This window comes from Equus asinus, chromosome 7 (assembly GCF_041296235.1).
Source record: "Equus asinus isolate D_3611 breed Donkey chromosome 7, EquAss-T2T_v2, whole genome shotgun sequence".
NCBI classification, from domain to species: domain Eukaryota; kingdom Metazoa; phylum Chordata; class Mammalia; order Perissodactyla; family Equidae; genus Equus; species Equus asinus.
This window is the reverse complement of record NC_091796.1, coordinates 50,259,641-50,287,204: the sequence shown is the minus strand read 5'-3', so window position 1 is coordinate 50,287,204 and position 27,564 is coordinate 50,259,641. Positions and strand designations below refer to the sequence as shown.

The window sequence follows — 27,564 nt, the reverse complement described above, 5'->3', positions numbered from 1 at the left end:
TAGTTTGGGAAACTCACATATCTTTCTGGATCAAGTTCTCATTTATAAAGTGAATATAGTGACCACAGAAATGTCTTCCAACTCCTGGATTCTGTGATCTTCTGAAACTCTAAATTTCCCATTTCTAGACACTAAGACTCTAGAGGAAGCTTATTTTAAAGAGCATTTTAAAGGAATTGGTGATTCAGGATAATAGTAGGGAATTTTCTTTTTTATCCTCCTCATTCATTCATTCATTCATCATTTATCATTCATTGAACACATGCTAAACACCAAACATTTTTAAGTGCTAGGAATAAAAATAGGAATAAGTCCTCTTCTCTTAAAAAGTCTACAGTCCAAAATGGGAAGGCTTTTTGAAGAGGAATAGTTTGGCAATACAACAGTACTGTACACAGTGTTTATGTGTATGTGAATGTGATGTGTTTACTCAACTATTCTAGCCAAAACTTAAATGGAGTGGTCTCCAGTATAAAGTAGAGGAGGGAATCAGCTAATATCGATTGATTCAAGCTTACCCTCTAAATGTTCCCAAAAGTTGATGGAAAATATCATTGAATCTTGTAGGTTTATCATGGGGAAAAATGCTTGTAGCATACTTTCCAACATCAAGATGAAAGAGGACATATGAATGTGGACTCACCATTTCTCTTCTTCTACTTGCACTCCTACGGACTGGAACTTACTGGGTGTTTTATTTTCCCCCGTTTTGTCAGGTTCTTCAGCATCATCCACCTGAAGAAATAATTTAAAAAGTAGAAGTGCTCCATGTTAGTCATCTCACTTGAAAACCAAATACCACATTTTGTTAGAAACATCGGTAGTATTACTGGAATGTTTTGTGATTTATAACCTTTTCATTCAATATTTGTGTATTTGCCAAGAGCCATTACTCCATTATTAGTGTGCTCTTTGACTCTGTTCATCTTTGTAAAATGCAATTTCGTTCACTGTATATGATTCCTCTATAGAATTGTGAGCATGTACTTACCTGTGAGCACTGTGTTAGAAGAGAGCACTACATGGAAACGTGTTCTTGGAAGTTTTGAATTTGCAGATAACAAGATACAAAAGAAGGAAGAAAAATTCATTTACTGTAGTTAGAATTGTTGATATTGGGAGATAGAGGTATTAACTTTATTAAAATAAACCATAGAGGAGGGGGCGGGACCAAGATGGCAGAGTGAGTAGTCTTCTTTGTCTCTCCTCCTTCGAATCTACAACTAATTGGACATTCACTGGTTAACAAAGGATATCCAGATAGCATCTCAAGATGCCTGAGAGACCCGTGCTGCTATACATCGGAAGGCGGACGGACGTCCCCCCGGGAGGAGGTGGAGATAGGTGAAAACTCTCCAACCCCGACCCCCAGACAGCCTAGTACCTGCAACAGGCTCTCTTCCAGTGGACTCCCCCATAGCATCGCCACGCACCAAGGGCAGGAGTGTGCACTCACTGGTGTAGTGACGGTGGAAATAGGTGACAACAGCCCTACCTAAGCCCCCCGCGATTACACCTAAGCCCAGGGGAAACTCCACGGTCCTGCACCCGCCAGCAGGGAAAGCTTCTGCTTGCCATTAGCAGGGAGGCCCCGCCTAGCATTCGAAACACCGGGAAGCTCCCAGGGAGCGGATTCCCCAGCAGGGCACCAGCCCACCAGCCGCTGCTAGGCTCACAGACTCTGGTTATGCATGGGACAGTGCAAGAGGTGCCCAGAGTTCCCATGGACATGCTTGGGGGCTGGGTAGAGCTCCAGAATCCGGCTCCGCGGCCCAGGGGGAAACTCCAGGGTCCCACACCCACCAGCAGGGAAGGCCTCTGCTCGCCATTAGCAGAGAGGCCCTGCCCGGCATTCAGAACACCGGGATGCTCCCAAAGAGTAGAATCCCCGGCAGGGCAGCAGCCCACCAGCCGCTGCCGGGCCCACAGTCTTCAGCTGTGCCCAGGACGGTGCAAGAGGTGCCCAGAGTTCCCATGGGCGTGCTTGGGGGCTGGGTGGAGCTCCAGCACCTGGCTCTGAGGCCCAGGGGGAAACTCCAGGGTCCCGCACCACTGGCAAGGAAAGCCTCTAGTCGCCATTAGCAGAGAGGCCCTGCCCAGCATTCAGAACACCGGGAAGCTCCCAAAGAGCAGAATTCCCCACAAGGCAGCAGCCCGCCAGCTGCTGCCGGGCCCAGAGACTCTGGCCGTGTCCCAGACAGGGCAAGGGGCTCCCAGAGATTCCGTGGGAGTGGTTTGGGGTTGGGTGGAGCTCCAGTGGAACAGCTATGTGGCTCAGGGGGAACTCCAGGTTCCCACAGCAGCCTCAGCAAAAGCCTCTGCACAGCACTAGTGGAGAGGTCCTGACCGGCAATCACAAGGCTGGAAGGCCCTGGGGCAAAAGTAGCACAACTAGGTGAGCTAACCACAGACTGCAGAAGATACCCATAGCTCTGTTGGGACCTGTAGTGGACAAGTGTGATCTTGTGGGCTCTGCCAGTGACAGAGCTGCGATTATAGGTGATCCTGCTCCCGGCTGCTGGGAAAGCCCATAACACCACTGCAGACCCCAAGGAGGGAGCGCGTCTAGGTGGTCTGCAACAGTAGGCACCAGCAGCCTGAGGCCCCCTTGCGATTGCCCCCACAACTGACAAGGGACCCCACAGGACCACTGTGACTACGAGGAGGGGCCCAGGTCCAGTCAGTAACAGCTGACAGGGTTCCTGGTTGGTGCAGTCTAAACAGCTGCTCCCCCCCACACCAGTTGCAACAAGTGGAAGCAGTGACTAAACTCTATCTCTAGGTGGAGGCATAAATCCATGCCATTAAGCAGTATGAAAAAATATATTAAATCCCCAGAACAGAAGGAAAATGATAAGTACCCAGAAAACAATCCCAAAGACAATGAAATCGATAACCTAAATGACGATGATTTCAAAACAGCCATTATTAAAAAACTCAATGAGTTAAAAGAGAATTCAGATAGACAACTCAATGAGTTCAGGAGCTATGTCACAAAAGAGCTTGATACTATAAAGAAGAACCAATCAGAAATACTGGAGATGAAGAACACAGTGGAGGAGATTATGAAAAATCTGGACTCTCTGAACAATAGGGTTGATGATATGGAGGACAGAATTAGCAATTTGGAGGATGGGAATATAGAAATGCTGCAGTCAGAGGAGGAGAGAGAACTAAGACTAAAAAGAAATGAAGAAACTCTCCGAGAATTATCCGACTCAATTAGGAGATGCAACATAAGGATTATAGGTATACCAGAGGGAGAAGACAAGGAGAAGGGGGCAGAAGGCCTGTTCAAAGAAATAATGGCTGAGAACTTTCCAAACTTGGGAAGAGAGATGGAACTTCATGTGACAGAAGACAATAGATCTCCAAACTTTATCAATGTAAGAAGACCAACCCCAAGACATGTAGTAGTAAAGCTAGCAAAAGTCAACAACAAAGAGAAAATACTAAGGGCAGCCAGGCAGAAGAAAATAACCTACAAAGGAACCCCCATAAGGCTATCAGCAGATTTCTCAGGAGAGACCTTGCAGGCTAGAAGAGATTGGAATGAAATATTCAAAACTCTGAAGGACAAAAACCTGAAGCCAAGAATACTCTACCCAGTGAAAATATCCTTCAAATACGATGGAGAAATAAAAACTTTCCCAGATAAACAAAAGTTAAGGGAGTTCATTGCCACAGACCTCCTCTTCAAGAAATGCTCAGGAAGAACCTCATACCTGAAAAATCAAAGAAAGGAAAGGGGTTACAAAATCCAGAACAAAGGAGATAAGCAGAAGGACAAGAACAGAAAGTAGCAGCTCTCCATCAGAACAGGTTAGCAAAAGTTAAATAAAATATTAAAGATAAACAGAACAGAAACACCAAGAATAAATATAACCTAGTCATTTTAACCACAAACTCACAACACAAAAAGGAAGAGGAAAAAAAAAATCTGACAATAACAACCTAGAAGGGGAAGAGAAAAGGGATGGAAAGTTTTAATTTAAGGAAATAAGAGGCTATCAGAATAAGGACTATCTCATCTACGAGATGTGTTATACAAACCACCTGGTAACCATGAAACAAATAACAAGAATAAAGACACAAATTACAAATAAGAAGAAAGCCAATACAGAAATTTACCTACTTGAATTAGGAATCCAAAAATCATGGGACGAGAAACAAAGGCAATGCAAGAGAACCAGAAAACAAGTGATAAAATGGCAGCAGTAGGCCCCCACGTTTCAATAATCACTCTAAATGTAAATGGATTGAACTCTCCAATCAAAAGACAGAGAGTGGCAGGATGGATCAAAGAACAAGATCCAACAATATGCTGCCTACAGGAAACACACCTCAGCCCCAAAGACAGAGACTCAGAGTGAAGGGATGGAAGACAATACTCCAAGCCAATAATGAACAAAAGAAAGCAGGTGTTGCCATACTTATGTCAGACAAAGTAGACTTCAAAGCAAAACAGATAAAGAAAGACAAAGAGGGGCAGTATATAATGATAAAAGGGACACTCCACCAAGATGACATAACACTTATAAATATATACACACCCAACACAGGAGCACCAAAATTTGTGAAGAAACTATTAATAAAACTAAAAGGAGACATCAACAATACAATAATAGTAGGGGACCTCAACACCCCATTAACACCAATGGATAGATCATCCAGACAGAAAATCAACAAGGAAATTATAGAATTAAATGAAAAATTAGACTAGATGGACCTGATAGATATATATAGAACATTTCATCCAAAAACAGCAGGTTACACATTCTTCTCAAGCGTGCATGGAACATTCTCAAGGATAGACCATATCTTGGGAAACAAAACAAGCATCAATAAATTCAACAGGGTTGAAATAATATCGAGCATCTTTTCGGATCATAATGCTATGAAACTAGAAATGAACTACGAGATAAAGCTGGGAAAGGGGCAAAAATGTGGAGACTAGACAACATGCTACTGAACAATGGATTATTAAAGAAATTAAAGAAGAAATCAAATATTATCTGGAGACAAATGAAAATGAAAACACACCATACCAACTTATTTGGGACGCAGCAAAGGCAGTCCTAAGAGGGAAATTCATTGCAATACAGGCTCACCTCGATAATCAAGAAAAATCTTACATAAACAACCTCAAATGACACCTAACAGAATTAGAAAAAGACGAACAAACAAAGCCCAAAGTCAGTAGAAGGAGGGAAATAATAAACATTAGAGCAGAAAAAATGATATTGAAACAAAAAAGACAGTAGAAAGGATCAATGAAACAAAGAGTTGGTTCTTCGAAAAAATTAACAAAATCGATAAACCCTTAGCCAGACTCACTAAGAAAAAAAGAGAGAAGTCTCAAATAAATAAAATTAGAAACGAGAGAGGAGAAATCACAACAGATACCAAAGAAATACACAGGATCATAAGAGAATATTATGAAAAACTATATGCCAACAAATTGAACAACCTAGAAGAAATGGATAAATTCCTAGACTCATACAACCTCCCCAAACTGAATCAGGAAGAAACAGAGAATCTGAATAGACCAATCACAAGTAAAGAAATAGAAACAGTAATCGAAAACCTCCCCAAAAATAAGAGTCCAGGACCAGACAGCTTCTCTGGAAAATTCTACCAAACATTCAAAGAAGATTTAATACCTATCCTTCTCAAACTATTCCAGAAAATTGAGGAAGATGGAACACTCCCTAACACATTCTATGAAGCCAACATCACCCTGACCCCCAAACCTGACAAGGACAACACAAAGAAGGAAAACTACAGGCCAATATCACTGATGAACATAGATGCAAAAATCCTCAACAAAATTTTGGCAAACCGAATACAGCAATACATCAAAAAGATTATACACCATGATCAAGTGGGATTTATACCAGGGACACAGGGATGGTTCAACATCTGCAAGTCAATCAATGTGATTCACTACATTAACAAAACGAGAAACAAAAACCACAAGATCATCTCAACAGATGCAGAGAAAGCATTCGACAAGATCCAACATCCATTTATGATAAAAACCCTCAATAAAATAGGTATAGAAGGAAAGTACCTCAACATAATGAAGGCCATATATGACAAACCCACAGCCAACATCATACTCAACGGACAAAAACTGAAACCCATCCCTCTCAGAACAGGAACAAGACAAGTGTGCCCACTTTCACCACTCTTATTCAACATAGTACTGGAGGTGTTGGCCAGAGCAATTTGGCAGGAAAAAGAAATAAAAGGAATACAAATAGGCAACGAAGAAGTAAAACTCTCGCTGTTTGCAGATGATATGATCTTATATATAGAAAACCCCAAAGAATCCATAGGAAAACTATTAGAAACAATCAACAGCTACAGCAAAGTTGCAGGGTATAGAATCAACATACATAAATCAGTAGCATTTCTATATGCTAACAATGAACTAACAGAAAAAGATCTCAAGAACTCAATCCCATTCACGATTGCAACAAAAAGAATAAAATACCTTGGGATAAATTTAACCAAGGAAGTGAAAGATATATACAACAAAAAATACAAGACTTTCTTAAAAGAAATCCATGATGACATAAAGAGATGGAAAGACGTTCCATGCACATGGATTGGAAGAATAAACATAGTTAAAGTGTCCATACTACCTAAAGCAATCTACAGATTCAATGCTATCCCAATCAGAATCCCAATGACATTCTTTACAGAAATTGAACAAAGAATCCTAAAATTCATATGGGGCAACAAAAGACCCCGAATTGCTAAAGCAATCCTGAGAAAGAAGAACAAAATTGGAGGCATCACAATCCCTGACTTCAAAGCATACTACAAAGCTACAGTAATCAAAACAGCATGGTACTGGTACAAAAACAGATGCACAGATCAATGGAACAGAATTGAAAGCCTAGAAATAAAACCACACATCTATGGACAGCTAATCTTCGACAAAGGAGCTGAGAGCATACAATGGAGAAAAGGAAGTCTCTTCAACAAATGGTGCTGGGAAAACTGGACAGCCTCATGTAAAAGAATGAAAATTGACCATTCTTTTTCACCATTCACAAAAATAAACTCAAAATGGATCAAAGACCTAAAGATTACGCCTGAAACAATAAGTCTTCTAGAAGAGAATATAGGCAGTACACTCTCTGACATCAGTTTCAAAAGAATCTTCTCGGACACCATAACCCCTCACATGAGGGAAACAATAGAAAGAATAAACAAATGGGACTTCATCAGACTAAAGAGCTTCTTCAAGGCCAGGGAAAACAGGATTGAAACAAAAATACAGCCCACTAATTGGGAAAAAATATTCACAAGTTATTTATCTGACAAAGGGTTAATCTCTATAATATACAAAGAACTCACACAGCTCAACAACAAAAAATCAAACAACCCGATCAAAAAATGGGCAGGGGACGTGAACAGACATTTCTCCACAGAAGATACACGGATGGCCATTAGACACATGAAAAGATGCTTATCATCACTAATCATCAGGGAAACGCAAATCAAAACTACACTAAGATATCACCTTACACCTTTTAGAATGGCAAAAATATCCAAAACCAAGAGTGGCAAATGTTGGAGAGGCTGTGGAGAAAAAGGAACCCTCATATACTGTTGGTGGGAATGCAAACTGGTGCAGCTACTATGGAAAACAGTATGGAGATTTCTCAAAAAGTTAAAAACAGAAATACCTTATGACCCAGCCATCCCACTACTGGGTATCTATCCTAAGAACCTGAAATCAGCAATTCCAAAAGTCCCATGGACCCCTATGTTCACCGCAGCATTATTCACAATAGCCAAGTCATGGAACCAACCTAAGTGCCCAGCAACTGATGATTGGATAAAGAAGATATTGTATATATATATACAATGGAATACTACTCAGCCATAAAAAAGGACAAAGTCGTCCCATTCACAACAACATGGATAGACCTTGAGGGTATTATGTTGAGTGAAATAAGCCAGACAGAGAAAGACGAACTCTGTATGACTCCACTCATAGCTGGTAGTTAACATATAGACAAAGAGAACTGATGGGTGGTTACCAGGGGAAAGGGGGGGTCGGGGGAGGGCACTAAGGGTGAAGTGGTGTACCTACAACATGACTAATAATAATGTACAACTGTAATTTCACAAGGTTGTTAACTATCATAATCTTAATAAAATAAATAAATAAATAAATAAACCATAAAGTATCTTCATTTTTTTCCTTCAAACTAAGGAATTGGCTTTGAATATCTTTCCAATTTCTAAATGGCTATGTGTATATACATACATAATGGCTCATGTGGAAAACGTGTCCATATATAATGGAAAGCTTATGTGACAGATTAGGCCCAACCCAAACTTGAAATAAGTTTTATGACTATTCAGAGCAATTAGATTTATTCCTCTTTTTTTCTATGCTTTTAATAAATTACATTTTTCTAAGTATAAAAGCAATTCAGTATAAGTTATATAAAATTAAAATACCGAAGTATATAATGTAGAAAACTAAAGTGCCCCAAGAATCACTGTCAGTCCTTTGATGCATATTTGTCCATCCTTTAATATATATTACATATAAAAATGTATGTATACATCTATATAAAAATCTAGTAACAAGATTACAGTTACTAAATTTACACAGATGAGGTTATATTATATTTTTTCCCTGCAATTTGCTTTACTCATTAACACTGCTGTCTTTCAGACACTGTACCACATCAGCAAATGCAGCTCTAACTCAGTCCTTTTGTTGGCTACATAAATACTCCTTTTAAGGACTACGTAAGTAACATGGGCATCAGGATAATTTTGTCTTTGTTATAATGTTCTCTATGTTACTGAAGGTAATACATATAGTATTACCATTAACATTCATACATATCTTTATAACAATTGTGCAAATGTTGTTTGGGAAAAACTCTTAGAAATGTTAGTTGGAAGGTATGGAGCAGGTTCAACTACAAGGGACATGGCCAAACTGCCATCCTGCCATAATCAGCATATGGGAGCATCCATTTCTCTACACCCTCATCAATACTAAATATTGCCAAACTTTGACATTTTTGCTAATGTCACAGGTGAAAAATACACATTGGTCTCTTCTACTTGTGTCCGTAAATCGTCTATTCATATCCTTTGTTTTTTTGTATTTTTTCCTATTGAGTTGTTTTTTAATTTTCTTATTTATGGGATCTCTTTATATCTTATGACCTTAATAGCCCTTTCTCAGTTAGTTCTGCTGTAAATAATTTCTCCCAGTTTATCATTTGTCTTTTAAACTTTGTCCTTCATTGCAGAGAATCTTAAATTATTATGTAGTCAAGTGTAGCTTTTATGGTTTGGAAAGGCCTTCTTTATCATCAGCATAGTTTTTAAAGTTCTCTTTTATTTACTTTTTATCCTTTCATTTTTTTTTCATATTTAGTTCTTAAATCCACCATCCTGAAATGTTTTTGCATCAGATATAAAGCAGAGATCTAATACTTTTTTCCCCAGATGGATCATTAACCAGTCTGGCTCCTTTTATTAATTAATTCATCTTTTTTATTTGAGATGCCACTTTTATCTTATACCCAACTTTACCCATATGCATTTCCCTATACATCACCATATATGGAGACTTGTTTTTAGTCTGTTCATCTACTGGTCGTATTGCTCCTCCTTTTCTTTTTTCCTAATATAATTTTGTAATAAATCTTAATATTTTATATGACATATCTCCTGTTATAGTTCTTTTGCTGTTGTCGGTTGAATGTTGTTTCTTTAATAAAAATCCCACATCCTTGATATTATTATCATATCAGTGTTTCTTTTCTTTAATCTAATTATGGACTTTGGGCAATGCCTTCCATTAATATGTGCATTTTTTTTCTATTTTACTGCACTTTTTCAAACCCCTTTCACACTCACCTCCTTTTACTGTTATAATTATACTTTGATGTAGACTAGGCAGATGTTATTATTTTCATTGTTCAGATGAAGAAATTAAGGCTCAAAGCTAACTTGTCTAAAATCACACATCTAGGAAGCAGTAGAACAAGAACTAAATTCTAAATCTCTGATGCTTCCTCTGGGGGTATTTCCTCTCTCCATGGTGTGGGTGGCCGTGAAAATGCACCTCTCAGCTTTTCTGTTGGGAGGAGCACAGTTGAGTGAGCTTCCAAGCTGCTGCTCCTCTTGATGCGCCAGAGGCTGAGGTCATGCTGCCCCAGCCAGTGATTGAGCACTGTGCCATATTATTGCAGGCCATTCCTGCGCGATATGGGTTTTCTCTTACAGGTGACGTTGGCTTAATGACTCACCAGTGGTCTAGCCAAACCTTCATTGGAACTGCCCTGCAGTCTAGAGGTTCTCCATGCACAATCCTCCTCTCTCCACAGGTGTCAGAGCTGCATGATGGTCTGAAGGTGCTCGCTGCCATTTCCAGCTCCCTCATCTTCATCTTTCACGAGCACTCCTCCTAATAAATCTCTCTCTCGCTCTTTCTTTTACATCTTTAATCTGGTTTTGGAGAACCCTAATTAACAAACATGGAGCCCTCGATTTTTGTAGTTTTTTTAAAAAAAAAAATATACTTAAAAAGGGGCTGCCGTGGTGGCCTAGTGGTTAAGTCTGGCACGCTCCACTTTGTCAGTCCAGGGTTAGGTTCCCCAGCACAGACCCACACCACTCTTCTACCAGTGGCCATGCTGTGACAGCGGGTCACATACGAAATAGAGGAAGATTGGCAACAGATGTTAACTCAGGGTGAATCTTCCTCAGCCAAAAAAATATATATATATCCCCAAGATGTCTAGGTTTTTTCAGAGTATTAACTTTTTCTAAATAAATTTTAACATCAAATTATCAAATCACTTCTCTCAGCCTCTACCAAGTGATAAAAATTACGTAGGAATTTTTATTAGAATTTCTTTAAATATTTATACTAACTTTGAGAGAACTGCTATCTTTACACTATGAGGTATTCCTGTGTAGGAATATTGAATAGTTTTCCGTTATTCAGATCTCTTATATATTTTTAATTTTTTTCATTTTTTTCTTTTTTCTCCCCAAGGCCCCCCAGTACATAGTTGTATATTCTTCGCTGTGGGTCCTTCTAGTTGTGGCATGTGGGATGCTGCCTCAGCGTGGTTTGAATGAGCAGTGCCATGTCTGCACCCAGGATTCGAACCAACGAAACACTGGGCCGCCTGCAGCAGAGCACGTGAACTTAACCACTCGACCACGGGGCCGGCCCTGGATCTCTTATATTTTATATAAGGGAAGTTTTTATATCATTTCCAGTTAGGTGTTATATATTCTTTGTGATGCTCCATCCTGTTTTTTATAGTTTTTCATCCTATTGTGAATGGGCTCTTTTTGCTCGATTACATTTTCAGTTTATTAATAATACAGAGAAAAGCTATTGATTTCTCCATATTTATACTGTATTCTTTCATTCTACTGAATTCTAATGGTTTTTTGGTGATTTTCCTTGGATCTTCTAGTGGACATGCGTATTATCTGCAAATAAAAGCAATTTTGCTCTTTCTTTTGAATATTTTACACCTCATTTCCCTTTCTTGCTTTGTGTCTTGGTGAACACCAGCAAACAGTACTGAATAAACCTGTGAAGACAGGAATCTTTATCTGGTTTCTGACTCTAATTGGAATATCTCTAGCATTTCACCTTTAAATATCAATTTAATTTGGTTTCTTATGGATGCTGTTGATCATATTGATATTTGGAATGGCTTCTGGATTTTACCAAATGCTATATTTTTTAGCAACTATCTGGATATTGTATTTTTCCCCTCAAGACTAAAATAACTTTGAAATTCTGCCACATACAATACTTAGTAATGGTATATTAAAAAAAGAAAAAATATATATGTATATTTGAATCAACTCTCAAATTTAGTTAGAATTTTTACATCTGTATTTATAAGCATGTTTTTCTATAGTTCTTTTTTCTTGTATCCTTTCAAGTTTGGGTATCAGTTATGTTTAATAAAATATATTGATAATCTTGACTTTTTCTTATATTATTACATACTTTAAATAAAATAGAAGTTATTTGTTTCTTGAATGTTGAGGAAAACTGTTTTGTAAAATCATCTGAGTCTATACCATTTTGGAGGAAGTATATTTTTAACTTTATTTGCAATTTATTCTATGGTCATTAGATTTCTTCTTCCAGATTTTACACTTCTTTTTGGTTGAGTATTAGCAATTGTACTTATATCTATTTTATCTTGACTTTAAAATTTACCAGCATAAAATTGACACAGGAATCTTTTATATTTTTTAAGAAGCTTTTCTCATTCCTATATTGTTGATTTGTATTTTTCCTCTCAATAAGACTTGTCTATTTATTTATTTATGTCTATTTATTTGGTCTTTTCAAAGAACCAGTTTTGGCTTAATTCATCAATTCTACTTTAGTTGTCATTGCTGTTGCTTTGTTTTGTTTTCTGATGCATTTATCTCTACTTTCATCATTAGTAATTCCTTCCTTTTAATTTGCTGTTCTTTTTCTATTTTGTGAATTGAATGTTTTGTTTATATTATAATATTTCTTGCTCACTTATGAAAGAACACAAGGCTATGAATTCTTCTGAGATTATAGTTATGGCCTTAGCCCAAAGTGATGATTTATAGCATTCTCATTGTCATTTATTTCATAATAATCTCAAATTTCCTCTTTATCCAAATGTTATTTAGATGATCTTTTAATATTTTCAAATGGTTAGATTTTGTTATCTGCTGAGTGTTAATTTCTAGTTTTAATGCATGGTGGTTGGAAAACATGACTATATTATTTCTTCTTTTTGGGGTCCTTTAAAATTATCTCTATACGTTCACTAGTTTTGACTTGAGATAAGTCCTCCTAAAAAAATCTCTTCCCAGATATGCATGGATTCTGATTTCAAGGACATCAAAATAAAGTTTACAAAGTCTGAATGTACTGAATATTGCTTGAGAAAAAACTATTCATCACACTTGTTAAGGAATGGTAAGGTACCTTTTATTTAGGGGGGGCTATTGTGATAGGTACAGGCATTACTACAATGGGATTTTTGGAGTAGGAGAGAGAGATCGGACTCAACACCAAATACAACAGGGAAAAGTGGAAATTTACAGCCCAGGAGCAAGATGTGGGGCCTGTGGATAGAAAATAAGTAAGAGGATACGTCAGGGGTAGGGGGGATAAATGACCTAACAGGGTTCTTGCTGTAGGCAGGTCACGGTGATCAGACATCAGCTGGGGGATGGTGGAGGATAAGGAACCATCAGATATGGAGGGTGGTCAGATAGCAAGGGTTGGGGATCCTGGCTAAGCTGACTCAGCAAGATTCTCACTCAAACTGGGTGATGCAAAGATGGACACGCAAGGATAAAAGTCAAGGCCTAGTTGGGAAGAGAATTCAGAGGAGCCTGACTAGAGTTTGGTCAAAGAAAGACTCTTTGTTGATACTCTCTCCACTGTTTCCCTCTATTGTTTTAAGTCAATTGATTATGAACCAGAGATAATGTGACCTTTTTATTTCTCAAAGTCCTCTTTCAAATCAATGTCACAATTCTTTTGGTTTGTATTGTTCTAAAATAGTTCACTCAACTTGGCAGGGACCAGTCTTGCCATTTGCAGTTGGACTTCTCTCTTCAGAGAGGGCATGAAATATGTCTCTGTACACTTGGACAGGTATGAAAGGAAATAGGTAAATCTTAGGAGTGTGATCTTAAACAACTTAATTTTCTTTAAAATTTGAAGAACGAGAAAGCAACTGCATTTCACATAAAGTGAAAGATTAAGCTGAAAGCTCGTTTACATTGTTTTGCAACGTGAGTTAAATGATACTAGACGGAAGTCACGATCTGACATCTCAAGGTGGAGGGTTTCTGGTCTGAAGCTGGTATGTGAAACTCCCCTGTAGCTGAAATTACTCTCGAAAGACTAAAAGATGGCGGAACTCACTGCTGCCAGTGCCCACCTCTGGGGAGAGGAATAGGAGTTAGAGGCAGAAAGAAGGGGGAATTTCACACTGTGTTCTGAATAGTTTTATATTGTAGGAATCCTTGACAATAATACTGTATGCATGTATTACTTAGTTTGTAATTTTAAGGAACAAAATTACTGTGAACATTACCTTTGACTTTTTAGATGACATACAACTTTACTCTAAATCCACAGCAACCAGTTACCCCCTCCCCACACATCTAGCACTATGACAGCAGAAAAAGCATCAGATAAAGTAGTTAACATTTGGAGCCATAATACATAAAAATACATATTTTTAAATATTCTAGAATCATATTTAGTGCCATGAGATGCTCCTGATGGAACGTGGGAAACAAGACCTCAACCATCTTAGGGGTTTTTTTCTTTTTCTTTTTTTTGGTGAGGAAGATTGGCCCTGAGCAAACATCTGTTGCCAATCTTCCTCTTTTGCTTGATGAAGATTGTCGCTGAGCTAAAACCTGTGCCAATCTTCCTGTATTTTATGTGGGATGTTGCCACAGCATGGCTTGACAAGCAGTGCTAGGTCTGCTCCTGGGATCCAAACCTGTGAACCTTCCCACACCTGTAGAACCAATTTTGTGAATTAAGCTGCCTCTGTTCAAGATCTGAGCATGGCTTCTGTTTTCCTGAATGGGATTCTTCCGACTCCTTGTGGCTATACTCATGTAAATTAAAAATGCTTCGGATGTCCGCCAAAGTAGGATGTTGCAGCTTTACGCTATGAGGTAGTTTCAAGAATTACCCAATGAAACTTTTTTCAAAAGATGCATGATAGACACGTCCCTTAGGAACAGCGTTCCTCAATCCATAAAGAAAGGAAGAAAGAAAGGGAGCAGGGATCATGAGGATGAGACTAGAGGACAGAGTTCCCTGGGTTCCAGGCTCACCCCCCTATCCAAACTCACAGCTGATTTGCATTAAAGTGTTGTCATCCTCTAAGCTTTACTCATTGTAGGTAAATTTATCTCTGTGACTTCTACCCCCTTAGTTAGATACAAATATTGAAAACGTCACCTCTCGTACATAGTATCTAGGTTAATCTACTAAAATTTATGAAGCGGCTTTCAATTTTTTTTTTTTTTTTGGCTTTCAAAATTTTTAAAGAAATTGGAGGACAACTAAATCCCTATCCTGAAAAAATTGAGAAGGTCCATGGTAAGGGATAAAATTTCAGCCTATTTGGTCAGTAATGATTTTAAAGGAGGATAATATTAATAAAATAACAACTAAACCTAATATTTATTGAGCTCTTATTATGTCAGGCACTATGCTTTGAGCCTTACATATATTATACCAGTCAATTTTTATTACAACCTATAATGTATCCTATGAAATAGGAACTATTATTATTCTCATTTTCCAAATGAGGAAACAGAGCTATTAAGTAATTGGCCTAAGTGTACACAGGCTACTTTAAAGGTCAAAGTCACACAGGTTAAAGTCAATGATTGTCATGTTAACTATTATTAGGTGTGGATTAAATTAAAAATGTTGGGGAAGGCTTGGAAACTCTGACCCTAAAGAGGTAAAAGGTAGGAAGGAGTCCAGGATCCTAGTGTCCTATATTTTGGGGATTAGAATTTAAATTAGGTTACAATACAACGAGATTAATGACTATTTTGCCTCTTGAATTTTTATTTTTACTTTATTTTATTTATTCTTTTTTTTTTTTTTTTGCTGAGGAAGATTTGCCCTAAGCTAACATCTGTGCCAATCTTCCTCTATTTTATATGCAGGTCAACACTACAGCATGGCTGCCGACAAGTGGTGTAAGTCCACACCCGGGAACCAAACCTGGGCTGCAGAAGCAGAGCACACCAAACTTAACCACGGAACCGGCCCCTTGAATTTTTATTTACTTATTATTCTCCATTCAAGAAGCAGCATAACATGGTCAAATTAGACACTGAGGTGCAATTTAGGCTTTGTCAACATAAGATGTGTGGCCTTGAGCGAGTTCTTCAACTTCTCTGGGTTCTCTTCTATGGAGTAGAGATAATAATACCACCTACATCACAGGGTTGTTGTAGGAGTCCCATGAGACAACCATATAAAGCACTCAGGAATCCCAGATAATTTCTACAGCAGTGAACAATGACAGGAGGAAGAGTAAGAGCAGTGATTTTGCTCACTAAAATATCGAGATATTTGAAAAGCAGGATGGTCTCTGAAACAAAAACTTTCTCCCCAACATTATATGTGGATTTCAGACTAGTTCCATGTTTTTTTTTTAAAGATTGGCTCCTGAGCTAACAACTGTTGCCAATCTTCTTTTTTTTTTTTCCTGCTTTTTCTTCCCAAATCCCCCTAGTACATAGTTGCACATCTTTTTAATTGTGGGTCCTTCTAGTCGTGGCATGTGGGATGCTGCCTCAGCATGACCTGACGAGTGGTGCCATGTCTGCGCCCAGGATCCGAACCAGCGAAACCCTGGGCCACCAAAGCAGAGCGTGAGAACTTAACCGCTGGGCACGGGGCCGGCCCCGAGCCGTCTTACTGGGTGAAAATAATAATAATATAAGGTGGATTTCATCTATATGAATGATTTCCTCTGAGTAAGAATTACTTGAAGAGTAACCTCTAAGACCAACCCGCAGACCTGGAAAGTGATTAAGAGGGATATATAGCAGTTTCTAAATAAAAAGAACAGGGAGACCAATAAATAATTATTTTTAAAATGGATTTTTTAAAAAAGGAAAATGGAGAGGCTGGACCCGTGGCTGAGTGGTTAAGTTCGTGCACTCCGCTGCAGGCGGCCCAGTGTTTCGTTGGTTCAAATCCTGGGCTCGGACATGGCACTGCTCATCAAGCCACGCTGAGGTAGTGTCCCACATGCCACAACTAGAAGGACCCACAATGAAGAATATGCAACTATGTACTAGGGGGCTTTGGGGAGAAAAAGGAAAAAAACAAAATATTTAAAAAATAAATAAATAAAAGGAAAAAATATTTTTAAAAAAAGAAATGAAAAAAGGCAAGATATAGAATAGTGTGAGATATATGCTACTAACATCTAGGTAAAAAAGCAGAATGAAAAAATATATATTTGCTTGAATATTCATAAAATATCTCTGCATAGAGATGCAAATACTGGTTATATTGATTTCTTCTGGAAAGGAGAACTGACTGGCTATTGAATAGCAATGGAAGGGAGGCTGGTCATTGCACACCTTTTTATAACTTATGAATTTTGAGCCATAGAAATATATTATCTATTGAAAAAATAATGTAAAATAAAGAAAAGAAATTCAACATTAAGGAAGTAGAAGAAAACTAACATTACTGGGTGCTAACTATGTGCTAGATAGATTTTTTTTAATGTGGTAAAATATGCATGACACGAAATTTTCCATTTCAAGCATTTTTAAGAGTACAGTTCAGTGGCATTAAGTACATTCACATTGTTGTGCTACCATCACCATCATCCAGCTCCAGAAGTTTTTCTTCATCTCACATTGAAACTCTGTACCCCTAGAGGAAGCTGGATTTTGTAAACTCAATCCTCAAAATAATCCTGTGAGGGATGGATGAAGAAATAGGCTCAGGAAGATTAAGTCAATCGCTTAGGACAACACAGAGGACTGACAGGGCTCCTCCTCACTCCTCAAACTCCTCTGAATGGTGGGAGGAGAATTAGCTTCTAGGGAGCCGTGCAGTGGCGGTGGCGGGGGGGGGGGGGGGGGGGGGGCGGCGGTAGGGTGGGAGTGGACTGGAGGGGGTGGAGGGGTGGGGAGGATGGGGGAATGGAGTGGGGGGGTGGGGGGGTGGGGTGGGGGCATGGAGTGGGGGGTGCCGGAGGGGTGGAGGCTGGCTTTGGGCCCTTGCCTCCTGCTGTGTCATCCACTCCCAAGCACCAGTGCTCCAAGTTCTTTTAGGAAACTTGACAACTTGTGCTCTGGTAACCTGTAGGTTATAAAAAAAGCATTTGACTCAGTGCTGCTGGAGAAAGTTTAATTGCCCTTTAAAAGTGGGCTCTGCAGAACGGACTGTGAAAATACACCATGGTGTACAAAGGTACCCCACGCCGGGCTTTTAGATGTGCCCTCGAATCATTTCAGTGTAGACAGATTTATTGGACACCACGTCAGGAAGTTCCTATTCAAAGGGCATCTGCAGAATGATACGGCACAACAAAAATAGGAGAAAAGAATGACTCTTCCCCGCTAACAGAAGGAAATTTCTAGCAGGGTAAGCCAAGCTGAACGGATGTAAAAAACAAGAATCAGTTTGACCTTATCTTTGAGCAACAGAAAACAGTGAACTGAACTGAGAAGCCTGCTGACTTATCTACCATTTTTATGAAATGCATGATCAAATAGCCAACAATTATGCTCAAACTGGTGCACATTCTTTCTTCATGACGTTGTGATGTGAGTTATTGCTTTCCACCCTATCAGTCACTTGGTCTCGCCCTCCCTCACTCCCACATCTACGAGAAGTGATTCACATTTTTGTTCTCATATGATTACTCAACAGTGTTGAACATACTGTAGCACAACCTGCTAACTGAGGTTACTCTTGGATGTCGACTCCTTTTCTGAGAATCAAAATGTGCATTAGGAGTTGAGGGCACTTTATGTTTGACTGTGTTCAGGTTTGCCTAATTATCCTAGACTTTATGTCACACATTCAATTTAGAGAACAAAACTAATAGCTGCTGGTAATGCCCATAGATAAGATACTTGCATAATTTTTTTTGATCATATTTAACAATGTAGGGAGTCCAGAACCAATAATTTGAAAATCTGGTCCTACACATAGCTATGTCATCCAAAATGGCAAGGTAGCAAATCTTCTGGAAAAAAAGAAGGGTTCCTATTTCAAAGGACAGAAAGGGAGGCTGTTACCTGTATCCCGATAGAGAGGCATCGATTTTTCTTAAAGTGATCCTTCTTCCTGTCCTCCGTGGTGACGGTGGCTATGGTGGTCGTGGTGGTGACGGTGGCAGGGTTGTTGCCCATGTGTTGGCTTGCAGGGCCGTGGATCTGGGCATTTGCGGCTTCGATGGCGGCTGTCAGAGCCTTCATACTGTCCAGGCTCTCCGTGGAGTTGCTCAGTCCAGACTGGCTGATAATATCTCCTCGCTGACCCTGTCCGTCCATGTAGGCATCCTGGGCAGACTCTGTGCTACTCTGGGCTGTGATAGAAATGAAAGGTTTCGTGGTAGTTCTGGGTGGGACTGGAGGTGGTGTCTTCTTATATGTTGTAATGCAAGATGACACTGGAAGACAGTGAAAACAAAGACACTGTGATTTCTGCATGGGTTGTAATTTCCGATATTGTAACTGACATCCATTGGAAATTAGGGCACATGAAACACACGAAGAAGACATTTAACATGAGAACAAGTTTGTTGATAGGCTAAGCGAGATCCCTGCTTAGGGGGGATATTTGGGCCTCCTAAGAGAGGTGACACTCCCCCCCCCCCCAAAATAGAGAGGAAAAAGACTGGAAAACACCAACCTCCCAGATGGAAGTTGCTGAAACGGAAATTCATATGAATCGACATAAAATAGACATGATTAGCCTTGTGTAGATTCTTCCCAGGCAACAGTGCACCCTGAGAGATAATATATACACATGCGTAAGTCCACAGTAGTGCCTGCCTTCTCAGCACAATATTAAATATAGCTAATGTCAAACACGGGAACTCACCAGAGAAGATTCTGATGGTTGGTAATAAACATTGAAAAAAGAAAAGGGAAAGCGAAGAGGTTGTGAGTGTGTGTTCTCATCCTAATAGCAGTACCAAGTGCCTGGGGTGGAGGCGGAACTTTGTTCTGAATTTTTCTGTTGTTGTTTCTGAGCAGAACGACCCACTAAGAGGGAATACACTGTATAAGAGTATCCTACTGTAAAACAAATGTGCACGCTAGTTTATACATCAGTGTGTGTGTGTGAGCCTACTCCCCAAAGGGCTGTCCTTCAGGGCGAAGGGATCAACTCAACAGCCTGAATCTGTGCCGTGAGGTGACCCTCCCTGTTTATTCCGGGTCCTCCCTGAGGCTTCAGCTGAAGCAGCCTCAAGACCCTCTCTCCAACATTGTAACCCTGAGGGTCTTGAAGAAGCGTTACCCACTGGTTTTCTGCTTTCCATTTGTGGGGCACAACGTAGGAAAATACAGATCAAAAAGAATGATTAAGTTTCCAGGGGGAATTCCCTCGCAGTGAAGAACAATTCCTCAACCAGCTTCCTAAAGGCTTATTTTGTCCCCTTAAAAACTGATTCAAAACTCTTGTGTTTCCATCACTTTCTCCCCAACCCTGTCTCCCTCCATTCATGCCTTTTCCACTCAGCTGGCCTCACTGTTGTTACCATAAATCAGCTCATCCTGACCATACAATTCTGACTCCCTGCCTATGGTTCCAGCTGCCACTTGGGCCATCTCGCTGAAGGAAATACTCTCTTCGATATTTAGGATGTTTCCTGAGGCCACTCAAAGGAAGCATCCTATAATGAACAATAAACAGAAGGATCCTATTATGCTGTCCTGCTGTTCCACTGCCCTGTGATTTGGAGTAATTTCCTTAACCATAAAAGAGATAGGGACAGAAATGTTTGGCTGCTTCCCAGGAATTGCCCAATTTGAAAGAAAGGAAGACACAGATGTCACATTACAATATCATTTGTGCTCCGCGGGGTGCGTGTTAATATAAATAATACAAATGTAGCCACCTCTCAGTTACCTAGGATGGATGTCTGGCAGAGGCTCATGGCAGGAAAACCTTCTATTTAAGCTTATTGCATAAAACAAACCTCTTTACATTTGAACAGAGCTCAGCAATAAGCAGTCCCAAGAGGGAATGGGACCAGTGGAGGCTCACAGACCCTCAAGGTGCAGAGCCAGGAGCAGAACCCGTCTGGCCTCAGGTTCTCCCACTCGACCACCGGGATGCTTTGGGCTAAGTAATGCAAGCCCGGGCATTGTTGATATTTCACCTCACTCAATTTAGTTTCAGGCGCCATAATCACATGGAGCTATTTTCTGCTTCCCAAGAAGGTTCAAACAGGACAGCCCTGCTCAGGATGATGCTCAGTCTCTGTCATTCATGTGAAGACCAGAGCCAGTGGGAGGGGGATACTGACTGTCTATTCAAATCTAATGAAACCAGGTCATTTCATTACCTCTCCTAAGACAAGTCTTTACAACGTGAACTCATTATTTTGTTCAAAATACACTCTCAGGACATTTGGCCCACTAGATTCCAAAGAAACTAAATGCCACATTTTAATATCAAATGGCTGATCTTTCGGATATTTACTGCTTGTTAGTTACCCTTAATTTCTTCTTTCAGTGTGGATAATCAAAGTTGGACAATGCAGCCAAATATAGTATCATGTCATTTGCTGTGATTTATAGCAAAAAGGCTGCCGTGATGTGATGTGTGATATGGAGGTGGAGGGGGTCACATTACTTCCAGGGTAATGACTGAACTTGGGGACACTCCTTGGGGCCAACTGCAATTTGGCGCCATCTGATGGCTATTGTCAGCTCCTCTTCAACATCAATAGGGATAACTAGGTATTTGGCTCAACCAGGACTTGCAGGACAGCAGCAACAATGCTAGAAGTACATGACAGGGAGACGGGACAGGGAGAATACTGGGGACACGACTTCCTCAACAGGCTGGCCCAGCCCCAATGCCCCAAAGAGGTAAGAATTCGAGATTGCCTCACTTCGAATTAGGGATCCAAATAGAGGACAGGAACCAGTGGCCATGGTATTATAGCCCAAGCTTTCTTATGAGATTTTATGGCAGTGTGGAGCTGGGCACAATTCTGCCAGAGTCATACACAAAGAAGCACCAACTGTCAGTTATCAATAGGAATTTAAAAGGAATTCAAATCTTTAAGATTGCTTTTTTTTTGGAGGAAGATTAGCTCTGAGCCAACATCTATCACCAATCCTCCTCTTTTTGCTGAGGGAGATTGGCCCTGAGCTAATATCTGTGCCCATCTTCCTCTATTTTATATGTGGGACGCCTGCCATAGCATGGTTTGATAAGCAGTGCATAGGTTTGTGCCCAGTACCTGAACTGGAGAACCCCGGGCCACCAAAGCAGAGCATGCAAACTTGACCACTGTGCCACCAGGCCAGCCTCAAGATTGCCTTTTGAAGGAGAAGAAAGGAGATCCAACATACTACTCACTTCTCAGAATCCCCTTGCTTCCCTTGCGCCAATTCTTTTACGTCTGAGGCTGCTCCAGAAACATATTCAAGTAAATCCCCCACTTCTTCCCAGCATCACTCTTTCCCAGCTTTGCAGGCTAAATCCTAAACTCTTTCTTCTCTCCTAAGTTTGTTTTTTTTTTTTTTTAATTCTACTCTCAGGATTCAGCAGCGTGAATGATTTAGACCTCCACTGAGGTCTGAGTGCCAGGAGGCATGGAGCAGAGTGAGGCTCAGGAGGGTGAAACACAAGTTAATAAATCTTGTCTGGTTAAGACAGAAAGAAAATGAGTGGTAGACAGTAAGTGAAACATGTCATTTGTTGAAGAGTCACATTCTCAGAAAGGTTGGTTTAAACACACAAGAGCTGTGCCATCAGTGGACAAATTGATAAAGAAGACGTGGTACATATATACAAGGGAATACTACTCAGCCATAAAAAAGATGAAATCTTGCCATTTGCAACAACATGGATGGACTTTGATGTATTATGCTAAATGAAATAAGTCAGACGGAGAAAGTCAAATACCTTATGATTTTCCTCATAAGTGGAAGATAAAAACAACAACAACAACAACAAAGAAACACATAGATAGGGGCCAGCCCGGTGATGCAGTGGTTAAATTCACATGTTCTACTTCAACGGCCCCGGGTTCGCCAGTTCGGATCCCGGGTGTGGACATGGCGCCACTTGTCAAGCCATGCTGTGGTAAGAATCCCACATATAAACTAGAGGAAGATGGGCACAGATGTTAGCTCAGGGCCAGTCTTCCTCAAAAAAAATAAAAAGAAAGAAAAAACAAACACATAGATACAGAGATTAGACTCATGGTTACCAGAGGGTAAAGGGTGGGGAGGAGGATGAAAAGGGTAATAGGGCACATGTGTACGGTGACAGATGATAATTAGTCTTTGGGTAGTGAACACGATGTAATCTAGAGAGAAATCGAAATATAATGATGTACATCTGAAATTTTTACAATGTTATAAACCAATGTGATCTCAATAAAATAAATAAATAAACCAAAAAAAAAAAAAGAGGAGAAAAAAGATACATTAGAAGAAATCTCTTGGATAAAAATTTGAAATTTTTTCTCAAAAAAACCCAGAATGCTCTTTTTATTTGAGTAGAACTTGAAAAAGAAACGACTTTGTATTTTGACCATTATTATTGCTTTCCTTGCCCTGATACATTTATTTGTTCATTTTAAATAAAAGGATATTTTTTCCTTCTCTGGTGCTGAGGGTATAGAACCCCAGCTCAAAGGTGGCCCAGAGGGCTCCCAGCTGTCTAGGAGAAGAGTGAGCAGGAGGAGTTCCAGGTTTGAATGGCGTCACTTTCATTGAGATGATACTACAGAGCACAGATGGGCCAGAGACTGGTTTTTACATTTGAGTTAGGAAGTTATTTTTAAAAAAAGTCACAGAGAAAACAAATGAGAACAAATTCCTATCCTATTTCAGCTTCTAGGTGACTGTTCATTCGATATTGTCTATATTTGCACAGAAAGATAATGCCAGTGTGGTAAGCCTCAGGAAGGCCTGTGCCAGGAATTATTCTCTTCTATTGTGGTAAATGTTTTCCGGAAGCATCTACACTCTCTTATCACTCTGGTGACCCTTTGTGATCAAGAGCACACATGTCAGGTGGCCATAAAACGGAGGTGGGATCAAACATTTTTTGTCAATACGTTCTTGCTGGCTAAGCTAATCAGTCACATACTACAAAGCTATGTTGAGGAATTATTTATCAGTTCTCGGTTACTGATTTTTGGAAATGCTTTCAAATATGAGAACAAGCCCATAAGGAACGACAAATAAAAACATGAACCAACAACAAAAGAATTCCAAAATATACATATACACAGAGTTGTACAGCAGTCAAGCAACACCTTTTTGATGTCAGTAAGTTATCCTAAGTCGTTAGTAACCACAAAGCAAGCTGCGATCTGATCTGATCGGCCTTCAGTAGCCGCAGGCTTCTACACAGAAGTCTTGCTCAAAGCTGTCTGGGATTTGCTGTGAGTTGTATCAGAGAGTCTGCTCTTACTGAGCTGAAGACCACCAGAGAGAGAAGGGGGCTGCCTCAACTCCCTGGCTAGTTTCTGTTGAGGGCAAAGGTCTCCGACTGGGTGATTTGGTCCAGCCAAAAAGCAGTTTAACAAACCCTCAAAAGGAAGTCCTTTATTAAAAGGGGGATTTAAAAAGCTGAATGGGGTTAACAGTAGGGTGCTAGAACCGGCTCTCGTTGCTAAAGTCGACTTTGCAAATCTCTGCCCAAGTCTGTGTTCAGCGACATTTCACTGATAGCTTGAAACTGACCTTGGTGCCAGTGTTTACACCATGGAAATTGACAGATGCTGTAAGTAAGTAGGTGTCTTCCCAGAGAGCCACCGTTAAGCATTTCCGGCACACCTCTGCCCGCAGAGTCGTGCTACTCAAAATGTGGTCCACAGATAGACGTCGATTCACAAAGTATTTGATGGGTGTGTAGTGAGATACAGTGTGAAAATTGAGAGTAAGCTTTTCGGCACTTGTATAGCAATTTCACAGAATATTTTGTCGGTTGAACCTACAAAAAACCGTGGGCTGGTTTTTTGTGCACCTGGGTTTTTTTATTTTCCTTTTTCTAATAATTCATTTTTATTGCATTTTACCAAAGTATTGATCTGCAACAGATTGGGCATCAAACAAACACTCAAACAAACCGGTCCCTCACCAGAGACGCTTTGAGAAGCACTGATAACGGTGCACCTGCAAATCCAGTGGACAGGGCAGAGGCGCTGCACGTGAGGTTAAGAACATATTAGCGAGGTAACGGGAAGCTACAGGCTGCTTCAGAAAGCAAAATGATGTGAAGGGGCCAGAAGAGAAAAAAAGAAATGTGGAAGGACCTAAACGTGGGACACAAAGGGACTCCTGCACAATACAGGATGGGAAGAGCGGACTTGTGGTTTTAACAGAAGGTAATCTATTTCTATGAAGGTGTGTATGACTAGAAGTCTGATTTCCAGAACACTGGAAGGATCATTGTGCTGCATTTCATTCTGGACCCTTCTCTTTAAGGGGGGAATTGCAGGGTGCTCCGAGGAGACAGAAACCATAGGTTATAAGGAGTGGTTTAAGAAAAGGGGATGTTTAGTTTTCCAGAGGATGAAGACAGAGGGGTTTTCAATTGTTTTGAAGGCTACTGTGTAGAGCATGGCATGCACTTGTTCTTTGTGAGACTCCGTGGGAAATCATAGAAGTAAAAGCTCAGGGAGGAATCAAGAATAATTCCTTAGTAGTCAGGTGTCCAAAGACTGACTATGGGGACCTCACCGGGAAGTGAGCTCCCAGTCCCTGGAGGAGTTCAAGCACAGACCAGCTCATCTTTTGGCTGGGAAGTTATTGAAATTGTACCACCATCTTGAGGGGACCTGAAGTAAATGACAAGATTTCTTTCAAACTGGAGCTCCTGTGGCTTTATGAATATAAATAAAACCTAGAAAATAATTTGAGAAAAGACGCATTGAGAACGATACTAAATAGCTGAAGAAGGAAGCCAAGAGAGGAAGCCAGGGAGAGACTCCAACAAGGCTGTTTGGTAGCAGTGACGAATGTTCTGGCATCCTGGGAACGCATTTTGGCACAGAGGAGGCAGAACTGCTAATAGAGAGGTTTGCTACTGCTGCTTCCAGTCAAGCGGGCCCAGGAGTTCTGAGCTTACAATGAATCGCGGAGGTTGTGCTCCGCAGGGTGGGGTGCTACACAGGCTGGACTCCCCCACCAACACCAGACAGATCCCTGGTCCGGGCTCGAGTCCTTCACAGGACAGAAGCACAAACCCAGGTGAAAACAAAGACGATGAGATGGAGAATCAGTGCAGACACCTGATGCGCCATTAGATCAATCTCGTCACCAGGGAGGAAGGAAGAACACAGCGTGCTAAGAATTTAACAGACATGGTCCTAGGACAGGAAGATCCCACTACCGGCATTTGTTTGATGGTAAGACTGAGGCTCAGAGCAGATTACTGACTTCTCTAAGTCACACAGCTACAAAGTGGGAAAGTTAGCATACTCAGGGCTCCAAATCCCACCTCTTTTCATTCACCCAAACCACCTGTATTTATCCCCCCATTAAACCTTCCATTTAAACACCTTGTCCAGTTAAGCATAACGCTTTCCATGAGAAACTGCTCCCAGCACAGTACTTGGTGCCCTGCAGGAACTCCTCAAAGGTCTGGAGAATGAATGAATTTGGAGTGGTCAACAAGGGGTGCACCAGCTGCAACTTTAAAAATACGGCAAAAAACGAGAAACTCCACAAAACAAACTACACATGGAAAAATGGCTCCGTTGTCTCAAAATATTTACAGCTTAACATTTACAGGCCACCCAAAGTGTGGTGGCCAGTGGTCCGTGCCCTGCCGGCCCCACGGGGAGAAGGCGAGATGAGAGGGCTGTTGGGGTGGGGAGCCGGGTTTCTCCTAGCCTGCTCTCCGGGTTAGTTTTGGCTCAAGGGACGTGGCTATGAGAATGACTTCCACCAAAGGCACCCTCCTCCACGGAAACCACAAAGACTGGCAAACCTTTTCTCCATCGAAGTAGAAAAAAGCGTGCTTGTGTGAGCGTGCAGGAAGAGGAGAGGGAATGTGGACAGAGAGGGAGGGGTGGTGTAATAACTCTTGTAGTCATAAGACTCGCCAGTTGGTAGTTACTTGTATTCCAGACACTTCCTAATGCCAGACAAATGCCCCAAGCCCCGGCATGTCTGGCTCCGAGATCTATTGAACTGATAGCAGCCGGCTCTTGTGGGGAGAACAGATCTCTCAGGGAGCCGCGCTCTGCAGCTAATCAAACACGACATTGTTCTCGGAAGGAAGAATGGAAACATTTGTTTCAGTCACAACTTTTTTTTTTTTAAAGAGGCACCCAAGTTATTTTAACAAGTTGCTACAAACCTTGGGCTCCCTGAGGTGAGGCTCTTGCATACAGTGCATGTACTGTACCAAAATCCAGGGAGGGAGGGATCAGAGAGTTAGTCATTAAAAAAGAAAAAAAGCCCCAGGCACTTCATGCCTGGAAATGATGTCAGACGCAGCCACTCCTCTGTAAGAACTACAACCAAACAATGCTTGGGCGATCCGCGCAGCTGCTCGCCAAATGTCAGCGCCAGCTCGGTCCAAAGAGCTTGAAAGCCACAAGCTGAAGCTGTGTGCTGTACCTTTTTCGCCCACATTTTCCCCAAGCACTCTCAGGAACCTGGCAACAGGTAACGTGGCAACCTTTGCTTGTAAAATGGCAAGCAGCATAATTTCAGAGAACAAATGGATTTTTTTAAAGCCAGCTGCCATCTCCCCCACGACCTCTCCCCCAACATCCCAACCAAAGGGCTGAAAAAACAAAA

The 27,564-nt window shown here is 40.7% G+C and overlaps 1 protein-coding gene across 21 annotated transcripts in view; it reads right to left on the bottom strand.

Moving 5' to 3' along the window:
- DLGAP1 (DLG associated protein 1) overlaps positions 1-27,564 on the bottom strand; it is an 843,533-nt gene that overhangs the window by 56,548 nt on the left and 759,421 nt on the right. For 17 of the 21 annotated variants that reach the window (XM_070513311.1, XM_070513313.1, XM_070513312.1 and 14 more), the window contains 2 exons: positions 18,850-19,223; positions 644-735 (listed from right to left, as the gene is read on the bottom strand). In XM_070513311.1, the coding sequence (XP_070369412.1) occupies positions 644-735; positions 18,850-19,223 (466 nt within the window). The remainder of the gene's footprint in view (positions 1-643; positions 736-18,849; positions 19,224-27,564) is intronic. The other 4 variants (XM_070513314.1, XM_070513315.1, XM_070513320.1 and 1 more) reach the window with 1 other exon arrangement.